This window comes from Oreochromis niloticus, linkage group LG15 (genome assembly GCF_001858045.2).
Source record: "Oreochromis niloticus isolate F11D_XX linkage group LG15, O_niloticus_UMD_NMBU, whole genome shotgun sequence".
Classification (NCBI taxonomy): Eukaryota; Metazoa; Chordata; class Actinopteri; order Cichliformes; family Cichlidae; genus Oreochromis; species Oreochromis niloticus.
Genome location: NC_031980.2, coordinates 6373347 through 6387947, shown reverse-complemented (window position 1 = coordinate 6387947; position 14601 = coordinate 6373347). Strand labels below are relative to the sequence as shown.

The window sequence follows — 14601 nt, the reverse complement described above, 5'->3', positions numbered from 1 at the left end:
GATTCCCACAGAACTGCCTAAAAATAGCAGCAATGCTGAAGCTGAACCATAGATACTACTGAGGGTGACCTTGAAGGGGGAGTTCAGCCCGATTTAAATCAGGTGTTGTACACAGTCAGATTACACAATATTAGTCCAATGATCGCAGAACAGTAAAACAGATGCTTGTTTTATTGCATGCTGTGTTACTACTAAAAGTAAACTATAAGACAACTGTCCATCATCTGGGAGCAACATCATTTTCTCATCTAGTCTGACAAATTCTGCAGAGTGTCATAGTCCCGACGAACACCATGAGAATATGTTGACGAGGAAGAGCAAGGACGTTGACAGTGCTGCCATGATTAACACCCCCTTCACAATCACCTTTGTCCTTCATGCACATTATGAAAATGCCAAGCTGTCATATGAATGATTAGGGTCTAGTCTTGTCTCATGGCCAAGTAGCAGTTTCTTGACTCTCACTGCTGTATCTGACATCTTGAAAGAAAAAAATATCATGTAGTATGATCCTGGAATTACACATTATACCAGAGAACAAGGCTCCAGCATCAAGCAGGCCCTGCCAGGAATTTTTCAGATGTTAGGAAAGAATGGTAAAGCTTATGCGCGGCACACAGGTATGTTATCTAAGGTCGACATCTGAATCTGTAGTGATCGCAGCAAACAATAAGCACCTGACAATTTGCAGTAGTGAACGCTAAGAGGATAGCAGGTGTGTTGGAGCAAGATAAAGGAGATGAGAATAGAGAAGGAGAAAGGAGCAAATAATCCAGCTGAATAGATGGGAGGATGGAAGCACAGCAGAAAGAGATTGAAAAGGAGAGAGCAAGAAATAAGTGAGATTAATCGAGAACGATAAATGAGTGTGGGAAGAGAATGGAAAGGCGGAGGAGAGAGGAACGGGCTTGCACAATCAGTAGAATTAAATAGATTGTGCGGATGGAAAGGGCAGATAGGTTGGCCAGACAGATGGCGAGAGAAAATTGAAGGTGTGAGTGAAGGTGACATTAAACAGACAACGGAATGGAAGCTTGATTTAAAAGGCGAGGTGGAGGAGGCTCGGTCGAGCTAAGGAGACACTGCAGTGACAAGAGCAGGACTGGCAAAAGATGGACAACTGGGTAGTGGCTCTCAAAACAACTTAAAAGAATGCTTTTTAATCAGAGTTTAGCATCAAGTCGATTAAACGTCTCGGATACAAATCTACTTAATCAAGTTGGAGGAACAGGAACAGGAATGGTTTTACAGGTGGAGGCCACTGATAATTTTTTTCCTTTCTCATCTTTTCTGACTGTTTTTCACCTGTTTTGCATTTGGCTAGGGTCAGTGTCACTACTGGTAGCATGAGGTGATCCCGGGACCCTGCAGAGGCTGTACAGGTATCTCCTCCAGGATGACACATCATTACTCCAGAAGCATGGAGTCTCAAGAGCATGGAGAGGTGCCAGAACACAGGCAGTTAGTCGAGGAGAACTGGACAAGGTTGTGAAAAGTTCTTAACCCATCAACAGGACCAGTATCTGCTCCTTTGTGCAAGGAGGAACGAGATGAGCACTGCTAGAACTACAAAATGATCTCCAGCAGGACAGTGGGCCCCATGCTCACTGCCTGGCTCTGTAGAGCCCGTTTGCCATAGAATACCAGAACTGGCAGGTCGGCTACTGAAGCCCTGTGCTTTTCACAGATGAGAGGAGGTTCACGCTGAGCACATGTGACAGACGCGAAAGGGTCTGGAGACTGTAACATCGTTCAGCATGACTGGTTTGGTGGTGGGTCAGTGATGGTCTGGTGAAGCATATCCATGGAGGGACGCACAGACCTCCACAGCCTAGGCAACGGCACCTTGACTGCCATTAGGTGTCAGGATGAAATCCTTGGGCCTTCTGTCAGACTCTACAATGTCCGGCTTTATTTGGCAAGAATATGCAGGTAGTTCCTGGAGGATGAAGGAATTGATACCACTGATTGCTCACCTGACCTAAATGCAATAGAACACCTCTTGGACATGATGTTTGATTCAATCCAACAACACCAGGTTGCTGATCTCTCCATCTGCATGTGTACTTGTGAAATATTCAAGATTAAAATAAAAAAGAGAATTTTGTTACTTTCCTAGACGTTATTACCATAATTTGTGTCTTTCTGATGCATATCCATGTTACTACATGTTACTTTGGGCGGGGGGATTACCAAAATGACATTTGCAAACAGCCTGAGGGTTTTATATAGTAGTATTGTGTGATTGAGTGAAAGAAGCTCCACCGGTCTGTGAATGAGTAAATACAGATCCCACCTCAATGGACAGCTTGTTTATTGGAGTGTGAGTGAACGCTGATGGAGCGAGCACGTGAAAAATGCTACTTTACATTAGTTTCGCCAAATTGATTCAACACAAAAAAAAAATTGAACATCATAACAAGGCCCGTGTGTGGGAGAGGGATGTGCTACTTTAGACGAGCAAACAGGCTACATTATAGCAGTCAAAGTAAAGTGAATTTATGTGGTGTTTTCTGTCTAAATAAAACAGACAATTAGAAAAACCTCATCTGTCGGTACTGTGGAAAGACCACATTATCCACTAAAAAGCCCATTTGGTTTTGTGTTCAGTCTTGGCTGAAATGTGCAATGCAGATGAGTAATCTTTTTTCCTTTTTAGGTTGATAAGTACTTTGAGTTTTTATGGTAAAAATCCTACCTCGTGGCGACCGCCACAGGAGAGCAGTAATCTGTAAATCTGCACCTCTGTGCTGAATAGATCTCATCTTCTTTGCAGGCAACATTATCAAAGATGATTTATAATTTGCCGTCCTGTAGCTTTAGTTTACCTTAGCAGCAATAAGATAACTTTCAGTTTGTTCATAGTGAATAGATGAAGCATAGATGGAGAGGCCTTGGTTTGATTTACTCCGTATTTGAAATGCCAAATTATGTGACCAAATATTTATAGTAATGCTACATACATAAGTATTGGTGGATTTTATTGAAATGCCAGGTGTGTTACACAGTCTTACATAACTGTGTTGTGGGCACGTGTATAGATAATCAGATAGCATTGATAACAACAGGCTCTCAATAGAGCTCGGTTATCTAAAGTATGCAGTTGTCTTGTTTGCTTTGTGTGCACAACCTGTCTTGTGACAAAGTGCTGAGGCACCATGAGTTCAGATCAGCTAAACAAAGTCCACACTGTGTCCTTTTCTTTTCTTTTCTTTTTTTTAGCTATCGCTGTGTGTGCACTGTGAGGCTTAAATGGAAGAGTACTTAAGATGCTGCAGATTACTGCTGTGTTAATTTTTCCCCAACGGTTTTTATGGTTTAACATGTGGAGAATAAATGTGTTCTTCTGGGATAAAACATCCTCACATCGCGTTTTGTTTGTATAACTGACCCTGTATCTAACCCTGAACACCTGACATTAAAAAGCCCAAAATCAATAGCAAGCGTTGCGTGTACACATACTGTATTGTTATGGTGTAACTGATACTCAATAGAAATCAAGGCAAATCAATGAGAACACCTCCTCACAGCTGTGAGTGTGTTTGTGTGTGTGATTGTGTGAAACGTGGCAGCTGTGAGCTGAAGTCTTCCGTTAGAGAAAGGGCTCCACTGTCTACTGACGCAGCTGAGCTCAGCTTATAAAGCTCTACAATGCACATGGTTTATAGATATATATATGTGTGCGTGTGTGTTTCCTTTAACACATCTCCCCTTACCCTTAGCCCTTGTTTGTAATCCAACATTAATGCTGGAGGGTAGAGGTGTGCTTTTAAGTAGACCCACATGCACACTTGCAGCAGAAAAACGCGTCCCTGGAACTGGTGGAGAGTAATTTATTACTCGAGGGCCAATCCGCAGAGCTTCTGAAGGGAGTTGTTGAGGACACTTGAACGCACCCTTATGTTTTTATAAGTCGTGTGTGTAATCACCCTCCTTCCTGAATCCTCGTTTCACACAGTCGTCTGCGTAGCAGCAAAGTGCTTCCAACAAGACGGCTAGAAATTTTAGCTTAACATTTGTTTGCCTGTAATTTCACTTTGCTTTTGTTTTTGTTTTTTCATATTGATGTAAGTTACATTGACATAAGACTGAAAAACAAAATCAAAAATTCTTTGAATATGGAAGCCACAGCCTGCAGACCGACAGAGCAGTTGGTGAGGCCCTGGCAGCCTCCGGTCGCTGGAGAAAAATGCTTATAGATTTTCATGGTCACCTGTAGTTTCCATGGAACCATGCACACGTGATTTCAAACACTTACTAACTAACCACAGAGTGGTATTGAAACTTGAAAACATGCGGTGGGGGGGCTATTGCTGTCTGACCCATCCAGCTGAGACCTTAAGTTTAGGGAGAACGAAGCTCCTCCCTCACATTATTTAAATTTGTCTGAATTACCCCTGAAAAAAGACTCCTTATGCACCTCTGCGTGGTTTCTGGGTCTGCAGTGTACGCTGAATCAACTCTTTAACTTTAATTTAATTTTGGAGTATAGGGTGAAGTTGTAGAGAGGAAAATCTGGCAGGTGCAGCTGGTGGTGAGCAAGGATTGTGTTGGCAAGGCTTAAAAGGTACATAACACACGTACTGGCACACAGCACAGATCATGCAGCGTGATACTCATGCTCCTGGTTGTAATCTTACCTTGATTACAGCTGTTTGGTCTCTGCCTTGTACCTGGAGGCCCAGTTCTCATCACCATCCTCATGTAAAATTGATCCTTGCTTCTCTACTTTTTGCAGATTGCATGTTGGCATGTAGAGCAAGAAAGTGGGATATACATACGTGGATGCAATTTCTTCAGCAGCCCACCGTTTTGATTTAGGTGTGAGTTTCCACAGAGAAAGTGTTACAGGGATCATGCGCGTCCATATTTTGTGTTTTGCGCCCTGAGAACAACTTCATTAAAACAGGCACAATCTGATGGTCTGTTTGGACTCTGTTGGCCATTATCATAATCCATTTTCACAGATGGATGAAGCAAAACATTTTCTTTCCTTTGCTGGAATAGTTGCAATGCCTGTTACACCGAGCTCCATCTGCGATCCTTCTTTGAGGTCAGTGCCTTTGAATGTAGGACCGCACGCTTACCTGAGAGAGGAGCAGGAACATTTCCATTTTTAGGCACCAAAATGAACATTACATCATCACTGTCGAGCCACTTTCTTTTTATAAATATTGAAAAACCTGCTGACATCATAGAGCTGGATTAAGCCAAGACCAAGAGATGTACTCGTTAAAGATAAGCACAAGAAACCAATCAATTCACAGACGAGACTTATCACTTATCATTCGTAACAGATGTCACGGCACATAAATCTCTATGCACTTCAGTTCAGTACATTTTTCAGTACAGGAGAAACAGGAAATATATACATAGTAATGTAAAAAATGATGTTTTTGCAATTTATAAAGAATATAAATATTCATAAGTGTCTGAAAGGCCAAAAGTTTTAACCATAACAGCACGAAAATGCTGGCATATGAAAGAAATAGAAAAAGAAATATCAATAGTACACGTAATAGTACATCTTCTTCAGTTAATGCAGAGGTTCCCAAAGTGTGGGGCCCGCCCCCTAGGGGGGCGCAGAGCCATTGCAGGGGGGGCGCGGTATGAAAAGAAAAAAAAAAGAGCGCTTGGACACTGTGGACAAGTTTTTGACGGGGCTCCCACACAAACGCAAAGCAGGAGATGAAGCATCGCCAAATGTGTTTCCAAACCAACTTCCTTCCAAGCCAAAGACAGGAAAATATGGTGAAGCATATCTTCCCTTTGGCTTCACCTGCACAAGTGCCAAGGTAGGTCTCCCCTGCAAAATTAGTTTCCCTGCGTCGGGAGCAGCGCTGGGCTCTCCAAATCACGGACAAACAGGATCCCACATTCTTGATTTTTAGTTCACAAACACTTCTTGTAATAACTAACTACTCCTGACATTTTGGACATGTTAGCTCTTTATGCAGTAAAGTTACAGCGGGATACAAATAATATCAGGCTGATCCTGCCGTAATTTGTTCCCCCGGTTCAAATCACGGACAAACAGGATCCCACAGCTGTTTATGTGTTTAAACCCATTTTGCACAGAGAGGCATTTTTTGAAAAATGTATTGATAGCAATGTCGAATATTATTACACAGGAAAAAAAACAACTACACGTAAAATAATTACACCGTGACGCCTCTGCCTTTCTAAATGCAGGGACAGTAACTGCGTGTGTGCATGTAAGCGTGTAAAACCTGAAGATAGTCAGATTAACAGTATTTTGTCTCTATCTGCCATTCTGCAATTCATCTCATGTAAACAATAACGTGGCGCACAGCGTGACGTGAAAAGAGGCACATACCTTTGACGTTGCGTGACGAACTCTGTATTCCTCGTCCACACGTAAACGCAAAAAAGGAGTTTTAAAAAATCTCCGTTTTCGGTGAATCGCAACACCGTTTACGTGTGGACGAAAAGCCCAAACGCATAGAAACAGCTGAGTTTTCAAAAATACCCGTGTAGGTGTGGACGCAGCCTAAAAGAGTTAGTAGTGTATTTTATTACTACCTGTAATTTATTGCCGTTTACTTGTATTTGCTTAATTGTTTACTAAATGTTTGAGGTGTGAAATAAACCGCAATGGAGTTTGTAAAGAAAATATGGGTGTGTGTGTTTGGAGGATGTGTTTGTGCGGGGGGGGGGGGCGAACATTTTTCATGTAAAAAAGGGGGGCCTGGCAAAAAAAGTTTGGGAACCACTGAGTTAATGAGTTACTGTCAATGATGAAACACTACGTAAGTTAAAGTTTGAATTTCTGCTGTTCAATACTGAAGAAATGTAAACTTTTTAAAATTATGACAAATTGCAAAATGCTTAGCAGTGGTAACTTTGCTCTGCTTCACTTCAGCAGCATCAGGTAATGTTCATATGCTGAGTCATGTTTTCTTCTGTTTTTGTTCTACTGCAGAGTATTTTTAAGGTTATCTGCTATAAAAAGCCAGGCCAGGAAAATCTCCTTCATGTTTTTCTGTGTTTTATCCTCAGTTACTTTGATACGAAGGCATCTGCTGTGATGCCTACACCTCTAATGAAGTCTCACAAGTGTCAGTACTGATAAATGATCAGAATTATAATATTTCTGACTGTCTTAGGCAAAATTTACCAGATTCAAATCGAATTGAATTGAATCGAATCGGGACCTTGTGAATCGGAATCGAATCAATTCTAGAAATCAGTGACAATACCAAGCCCTACATGTGAGCACAAAAGTAGCCTAAGAAGTGGTTTCCTTTGAAATTTTGACTGCCTGACACACCAGTTTAACAGAAATGTAGATTATTCTTGTAACTCTTCAGGAGCTACACAGTATTGTGTAATAAAATATAAAATTGGAAAATATTTTGTGACTTGGGTCTAGCCCTAGTCTTCCTCATGTGGATTCAGTCTGGCTGTACTCGGTGATGTGCTTTTACCTCAAATGGTGAAACGTTTGTTGTCCACTGTTAGCAGGATCGGTTTTCTTGCATAATTTACAAAGAACTGTGCTTTGTTGGATTTTCTTTTAGTTTTTAGGTGCTAACTCATTATGGAAAGCTAACACTGCTCTCGCTGTCAGACATGCCTGCCAGTATGGCCCAGCCCTATCTGCTAACTGTATTTCCAGTAATTGACATGCTTATTTCCAATTAATTTTATATCCAGGTTGGATAATGATCGATTGCATCTCTAATAATAAGGAGTAGTCTATGTTGTCTAGAGCCTATTTACCTGATTTTAGAAATAATAACAAAAAAATTAAGACAACTGACGCCAGACAACAATCAAAATAAAGCAAATATTTACCTGCAAAAACTGAGAAACCATGACAACCTTTTTCCAAACCATTTTTTGTTTAGCATTTGAAAATCACTTATTGCCAACTAACTTGCTGTAAAGATGTTAAAAAGAAGACATTAACATTAAAAAAAAAATCTGAACCAGCTGAGAACCCCCAGTCAGGCTCATTGAGATTGGGATAGGATGTAAATGCCACACTGAATTACTATTCATTACATCTGAATGACTGCAACCTTCACAATAATAGAGTGGATATATATAGGAAGCTGATGATAATCTCCTTATGTGCCTTTCCTTGACCCTCATCTTGGGATGTCGGTGTTTAGCCCTGACTATTGTTTTAGTCATAATCCACACTTGAGTCCAGAATTTTTACTTCTTTTTTTTTTTATCTGTAATGTATGTTATCCTCTTTATTTCACCACCTCCTAATGCCATTCCAGACCTCATAAATGACACAGATAAACCCAGTAGCAGGCTGCAGCTGCCGGCTGTTCAACAATCATTATTCAAGCTACAGTGACGAGAGGAGGCGGAGCTTATAGGCACCCGACCCCTCCACACACACAAACACAGAGCGATGTCCGCCGTCTCCTCACTCGCACTGCTCCCTTTTCCACATCCGAAGGCTTGCTCAGTGTGTTTCTCCAATGTCCTCTCACTGAAGCCTGCTCGTACGTGCAGCCCTCCTCCTCTGTCCTCATCTAGTTGCACACACATGCACTCTTTATCTTGCTCATGCACGCCCCTCCCCTGCTTTGCTCACTTCAAACCAAAATCACTCTTTATTTGTTCTGTCTTTTTGTCTCCTACACATGCACCGTCCAGCTCTCCCATTCTCTTCTCTTTCTCTCTCCTCCCTCTTTCCCTCTCTCTCTCCCTCTCTCTGATACACACCCCTCCTCCCTGTGTTAGTGCAAAGTAGAGCAAGAGCAAGGAATCACTCGTTCATTTTTTTCCAGCGTCTGCTGTCTTTCTCTGTCTTCTTCGGGCTGCACGGACAGAGAGGGAGGGTTTTTTGGGGGGTTTTCTTGTTTGGTTGCTTTCATCCTCACTGGGTTTGTCTGCCCTTTGAGAGGGGAGGAGAACAAGTGACACAGAGGGCAAGACGGGAGGAGAAGCGGGGCTCTCCCTCCATCCATCAGGCTTAGAACAAGGGGCTGAGAAAAAAGAGGGGTAACAGCAGGGCGAGGGGAACAGGAGGAGAGGGAAGGAGGCGCCATGGGTCAACTGTGCTGCTTCCCTTTCTCCCAAGCCGAGGAGAAAATCAGTAAGTGGCTCCTGCTCCTGTCTCCATGCGTGGGTGTGTGTTGTTGGAGAAACCAATTGGACTGATACTCAGCGGTGCTGCTTTTTTGGAAAAGACTGCATGCGTGCAGTGTAGGAAGATACTGCACATCGTATATGTGTGTGTGTGCACAGTGCTTTGTGTCAGCTGAGTGTGTGCGCACAGCTACATACATGTTAGTGTGTGACCTACACATGGACAAGGAGTGTCTGTGAGAGAGCAGCACCATGTCACAGCATTTGTGTGCAGATTAGTGTTGTGTATGTTTGAGCGTTTGTAGACGAGTGGTCCTATTTCAGCTGTGTAATTCTGTGTCATCAGTGTGTAATTAATCAGTGGCCGAGCAGAGCCACAAAGCAGTGACAGCTTCAGATGAAACACTTTGTGAATAGGGAGTGCAAAACGTGTCTGTAGAAAGCTGCTCTGTGGCTTTGCATTAGTGTTTTTTATTGTTTGTTTGTTTGTTTGTTTGTTTTCGGTGGTGCTGCTTCTGATAAGCAGGTTCTTAATTTCTCGTGCATGTGCATTATTTTGCACACGAGCCAAACAAAACGGGGCTAAACTGTGATTACTATTTACTACTCCACCTCTATTATATAACATAGCAGTGGTCTTTCATAAAAATAAAGTTATTAAATAAATAAACAAAGGAGCTTTTTGCTTTTGTGCTTGCCTATAACTTTATATTTCTTATTTAATCATATAAATGATAATACCTCTGAGTATGTTCTTTTATTAACTTTTACTGCTTTGCTTTAACATAATGGACTGTAAGCTAAACATCCCGTCACACTGACGCACTTTTTCAATAATGCTCCTTGAAGTTTGATCTACTCATCCCCCTTCACAGGTGTTCTAAAATATTGCATTACCCTAAGGTTTTTATTTTATTGTTTTAAACTCGGTGCCTGCTGTTTCACTGAAACTCTCGGTCTGCGGTCAGTGTGTCAGCTGGCTGAGCTACAATTTTGGGCATAATTGGCAGGGATTTGTTGCTTTGCCACAATGTCATTGTCATATGTGCACGTCGTAAAACTCAGATTCAAGTTGGGCACAAAGAAAGTTTCAACCTTTTAGCAGACAAATACGAAAACGCTCATCTCACAGTCAAGCTCTGCAAGTCACGCTGCGCAGTGAAGGTCAAATATCCGACTGAGGGGAACAATAAGCAAAACGCTTTTCGAGTGGAGGGAGGGGCGGCTCTAAAATAACTTATAAATGGCTCTTGGGTTATCATTCGACATTCGTTTGATCGTCATGTGGCATGGATTAGCCAGTTAATGTGTCTTCTGGAAGATGGTTTTTTTGTTTTTCGAGCACCACTGTTATCTAATGCACGGGGTCGTTGCACAATATCTTCGGTTGGTTAAAGGAAAATTCAAATGAATAAATAGTTAAAGTCAGGGGACAAATTTTCCACTAAGTGACAGCGACAAAAAGAGGCTGCTCTTCATCAGCTTACATGAAATTAAATGAGCTCCAGAGGATAATTATGGGAGCAGTTTGTGGTTTGATTGCAGCCTTCCCTCTCATTGTTCTGCAGCAGCTGTATTGTTAGTTAATTTGGGTTTTGCATGAATGTGCAGCGTAGTTTTTGGTGCTGCTGCATGTCATAGGACAAGAATTAAAATTATTACTCTCTTCCTCCTATATTATCAAAACACACACACACACCCACAATCTGTTGTGGAGGGTCAGAGCATGTCACAACATTTAACGCGAGAGTCAAAGAGTAGTGTTAAAAGTCAATACGTCTCTTGTCTTAAACTAAATGCACACATGCTGCCACATATAGATTTGCTATAGTTAAGGGAAGGTTTCAGTCAGGATAAGGGTTTCTCTTTTCTCTTCGGGAGGTAAAATTGGATTTGTTACTTGTTTGTCTCAGTCCCAGTAATGAAATGAAAGTCGGTAAATTGAATTTGATCTAATGTAGATACTAATAGAAAAACTAGTCTCTGTGTGAGGCTACGCTTACGTAGAAGGTAGATGATGCCTTCTACGACCTGTCAGTTAGATTAATAATTAAACAGAGATACAAAGTAATAAAATCGTCCACTGATTTATGGTCATTTAAGGGTATGTTTGTGTGTGCAGGCCTTACATGAGATCTTGATCGTGCTGATCATGAGGTCATAAACACAGACTTTGACACCAGCTTAAATGGCTCGTCTGCAGAAGGGGTGTGTGTGTGTGTGTGTGTGTGTGTGTGTGTGTGTGTGTTTTCTTTTTTCGTAAGGGCAGAAATATTAAACTGGGCTGAGTGTGCTCTCCCCTCCTTCTCCCTGTTTTCTCCCCGATGTGTCTCTTTGCTCTTTTCCCCGCTTGCAGCTGCATTGCTATAAACAGTCGAGCCACTGTGCCCTACTTCTGAGTGGAGAGAGAAGGATAGAGAAAAGGAAAGAGCGAAGCAGGGAATGAAAACTAATGAGGGAGAAAGGAGGGATTGGGCTTTAAGAGAAATGGGAATATTGAGGGAAAGACAGAGGCAGCTAGAGGGAGCCAACAAACGGGGGGGTGTGTCTGTGCTGTAGGTCAGATGCTACCCCTGTGATGTGGTGACAGTTGCCCCTCGTGAGCGCAACAAGACACATGCGTACTTGTGTTCCTGCTGTGTATCTGTGTGTGAATAAAACACTGACCAACAAGACAGGGTGTCACACGGTGGTGTTGGCTGTCACTGCTGGTAAAACTTATAAAGTTGAAACAGTTGAATTAATTTCTTTATATGACTATAACTTAATGAATAATAGCCATTTTTTGTTGTACTCATTAAAATGCTGTGTGAGAGCTTGATGTGTTCTTACGGTTGTTATTTAGTTGAGTATTAATGAGCGTGTGGATTTCCTGGGGATGTTGGAGCTCTGTGTAAGGATGAATTGTGAAAAAGATGAATTACATGGGGCACATGTAATCGAAATCCAATCCTGGACTTGATCAGCAACAATAATCAGGTATGCTGTGGTGTTTAAATGATGCTCGGCTCAAAATGTTACAAGAAACGATGTCCCACACCATTACACAGCCACCAGTATCCTCAGCCATTGATACAACGTGGGATGGATCTGTTCTTTCACGTTGTTTACACCCAATTCTGACGCCACTATCTAAATGTTACAGGAGAAATTAAGACTCCTCAAATCAGGCAACATATTTCCAATCATCTGTTGTCCAGTTCTGGTGAGCCTGTGTGAATTATACCCTCAGTTTCCTGTTGTTAATTGACAGGAGTGCCACCCAGTCTGGTCTTCTGTTTCTGTAGCTTATCTGCTTCAACATTCAATGTGTTATGCATTTACGTGTGCTCGTCTTCCCTTGGTCGTAAGAAGTGGTTGTTTGATTTGCGGTTAAAAACAGATGCAAGTAGGTTGTTTTGCATTGTTTGAAGCTGGTTGCTTGCAGACCTTCCAGGCTCCAGTTGACTAGTATTGACCCTCAACTACGAAGTCACACGTCAGTCGACAGTATCCTGGGCTCTCATTGGTAGTCGCTTTAATCTCTCACCTGATAGTTCAGAAAAATTTATCTCAGGTCCACTCACTCTGTGTTGCCGGTGTTTTTTCACCCATAGTCCACTGAAGTCAGGGAATGTCATTCACTTTGTATGGTCACTAGTCATCGTCTTCAGTGTGCAAACAACTTCACTGTTGCCTCAGCTCAAAGCAATCTGGCCATTCTCCTCTGACTTCTTGACATCAACAAGCCATTTTCACCCAGACAACCTGCTGCTCACTGGATCCTTTCTGTTTTTCAGAAAATTCTCTGTAAACTCTAGAGACGGTTGTGTGGGGAAATCCCAGCAGATCAGCAGTTTCTGAAATACTCAGAAACTGTTGTGCAGCTGTTGTTGGCACCAACGACCATGCCACATTCAAATTTACTAATACCAGCTTTCTGCCTGACATGGAAAGGACAGGAGCAACACTCATGTCCTTTCAGTGCGGTTAATTTGTTCCCAGTTTCGTTTCTTTTTCTAACAGTCTGATAAAGGTAAACTTTATTCCTCACACAGCATGCTTGGGACAAGCTATCAACAGTCACAAAGCCTCTATATGGATATCTGTGTTAGCTGTTCACCTGCACGATCTGTAACGAAAGAGCAGAAATGACCTTGATCGGACATCTTTCCCTGTCGCATGGGTTTGCGCAACTGTGACGTCACAGAAGTGTTAAATATTCAGCTCTGTGTTTGTATTTGTGAGATGTGCTGATGAAGTCAGCAGAGACCATGTGCGGAAGAGGGGAAGCAAGTTGACAACAAAGAGAAACAGAGAAAGGGAAGAGATGGATACAGTGCTTTTCTCCCAGCCACTCCTCTGTGCTAAGATTTCTTCTTGTATTCTGGCGCCTCTCTGGTTTCACTCATCCTTGTTGTATGGAAACATCAGGAAATGAAAGGATTTCTGAATTGATTACCCTTCTGATGGGCTCAGGTGTTTATAGACGAAAACAATCTGACTGAATTAACTACATACAGACAGCTGTAATTGATCAGACACACTCGGTAAATGAAAAAGTAGGGAAACTCTTGAATTTAGTAACATCTCCTTTAGGAGCAACAGTCACCTTTCAAAGCAGCCCAAAATCACCATGCTCCTTCCACCATGCCTCACAGTTGGGATAGGATGTTTGTGTTGGTCTGCTTTGACGTCTGTCTTCAACCACAGATGTTCGACTTTTGTCTCGTGTGTCCACATAAAACACTACTCCAAGAGTGTTGTGGAGCACTGAAATCATCTTTCACAAACTTAAAATATGCTGCAGATTTGGTTTTTGGGAACCAACCTTCCTCTAACACCATTCAGTGTTTTCCTTATGATAGACACATGAACACGACTTTAGGAATTTGTTGATCTGTGCACGTGTTTTGGCGTTACCCATGGGTTTGGGGGTTTTATTTTGTTTTGTTTCTAACTTTTCGTCATTACATGTCCACTCTAAAGGAGATCAGCAACAGTCTTGATTTGGTTTTATTGGTCATTTATTCATTAATCTAAGGTCCTGTGAACAACAAAGATTTGCATGGTCTAAAGAAAGTCAGTCTTTGTGATTAACTAGACTTTGTGTGCTTTTATTTATAAAACACATTTAAAATTTCCTCTCCTAAATTGAAGATGTTTTATGTTTGTCTTTGATCAAACCACATTGGATTAGTAATCAGATCAGAAGTTCTGCTAATGCCAAAGCACTCAAAAACCTTTCTCTTGCAGTTGTATTGCTAACACTGAAGTATTCCCATTCTTTCATGACCTGTAAGTGTGTTTTTATAAGAGTGGACCTGACAGCCAAGTAAGCTTGGTCACTGAGCAGAAAAGGCCATTTCTGAGTGCTGTCTGCTTTTTCCTCATGTCCTGATACTAAGGAGTGAGTCACAGCTGGGTTTAAATTACAGCACACATGGCCCAAAGCATGGCCTGGGGGGCCTGGGGACTAAGTTTTTGTTACATGAAGACAGCCCACTGTCTGCTTTTTTTAAGGTGCAATCAATACGTGATGTTCAC

The 14601-nt window shown here is 41.9% G+C and overlaps 1 protein-coding gene across 4 annotated transcripts in view; it reads left to right on the top strand.

Annotated features, from left to right (window-relative positions):
• The window catches only part of akap7 (A-kinase anchoring protein 7), a 46046-nt gene that overhangs the window by 17589 nt on the left and 13856 nt on the right, over positions 1 to 14601 (top strand). Inside the window, exon 10 of one of the 4 annotated variants that reach the window (XM_005449660.4) lies at positions 1325 to 3437. The exons of the other annotated variants lie outside the window; for them this stretch is intronic. Within the exon in view, the coding sequence (XP_005449717.1) occupies positions 1325 to 1350 (26 nt within the window). The 3' untranslated portion in view covers positions 1351 to 3437. Of the gene's footprint in view, positions 1 to 1324; positions 3438 to 14601 lie in introns of those variants that run through there. 4 annotated transcript variants of the gene reach the window in all.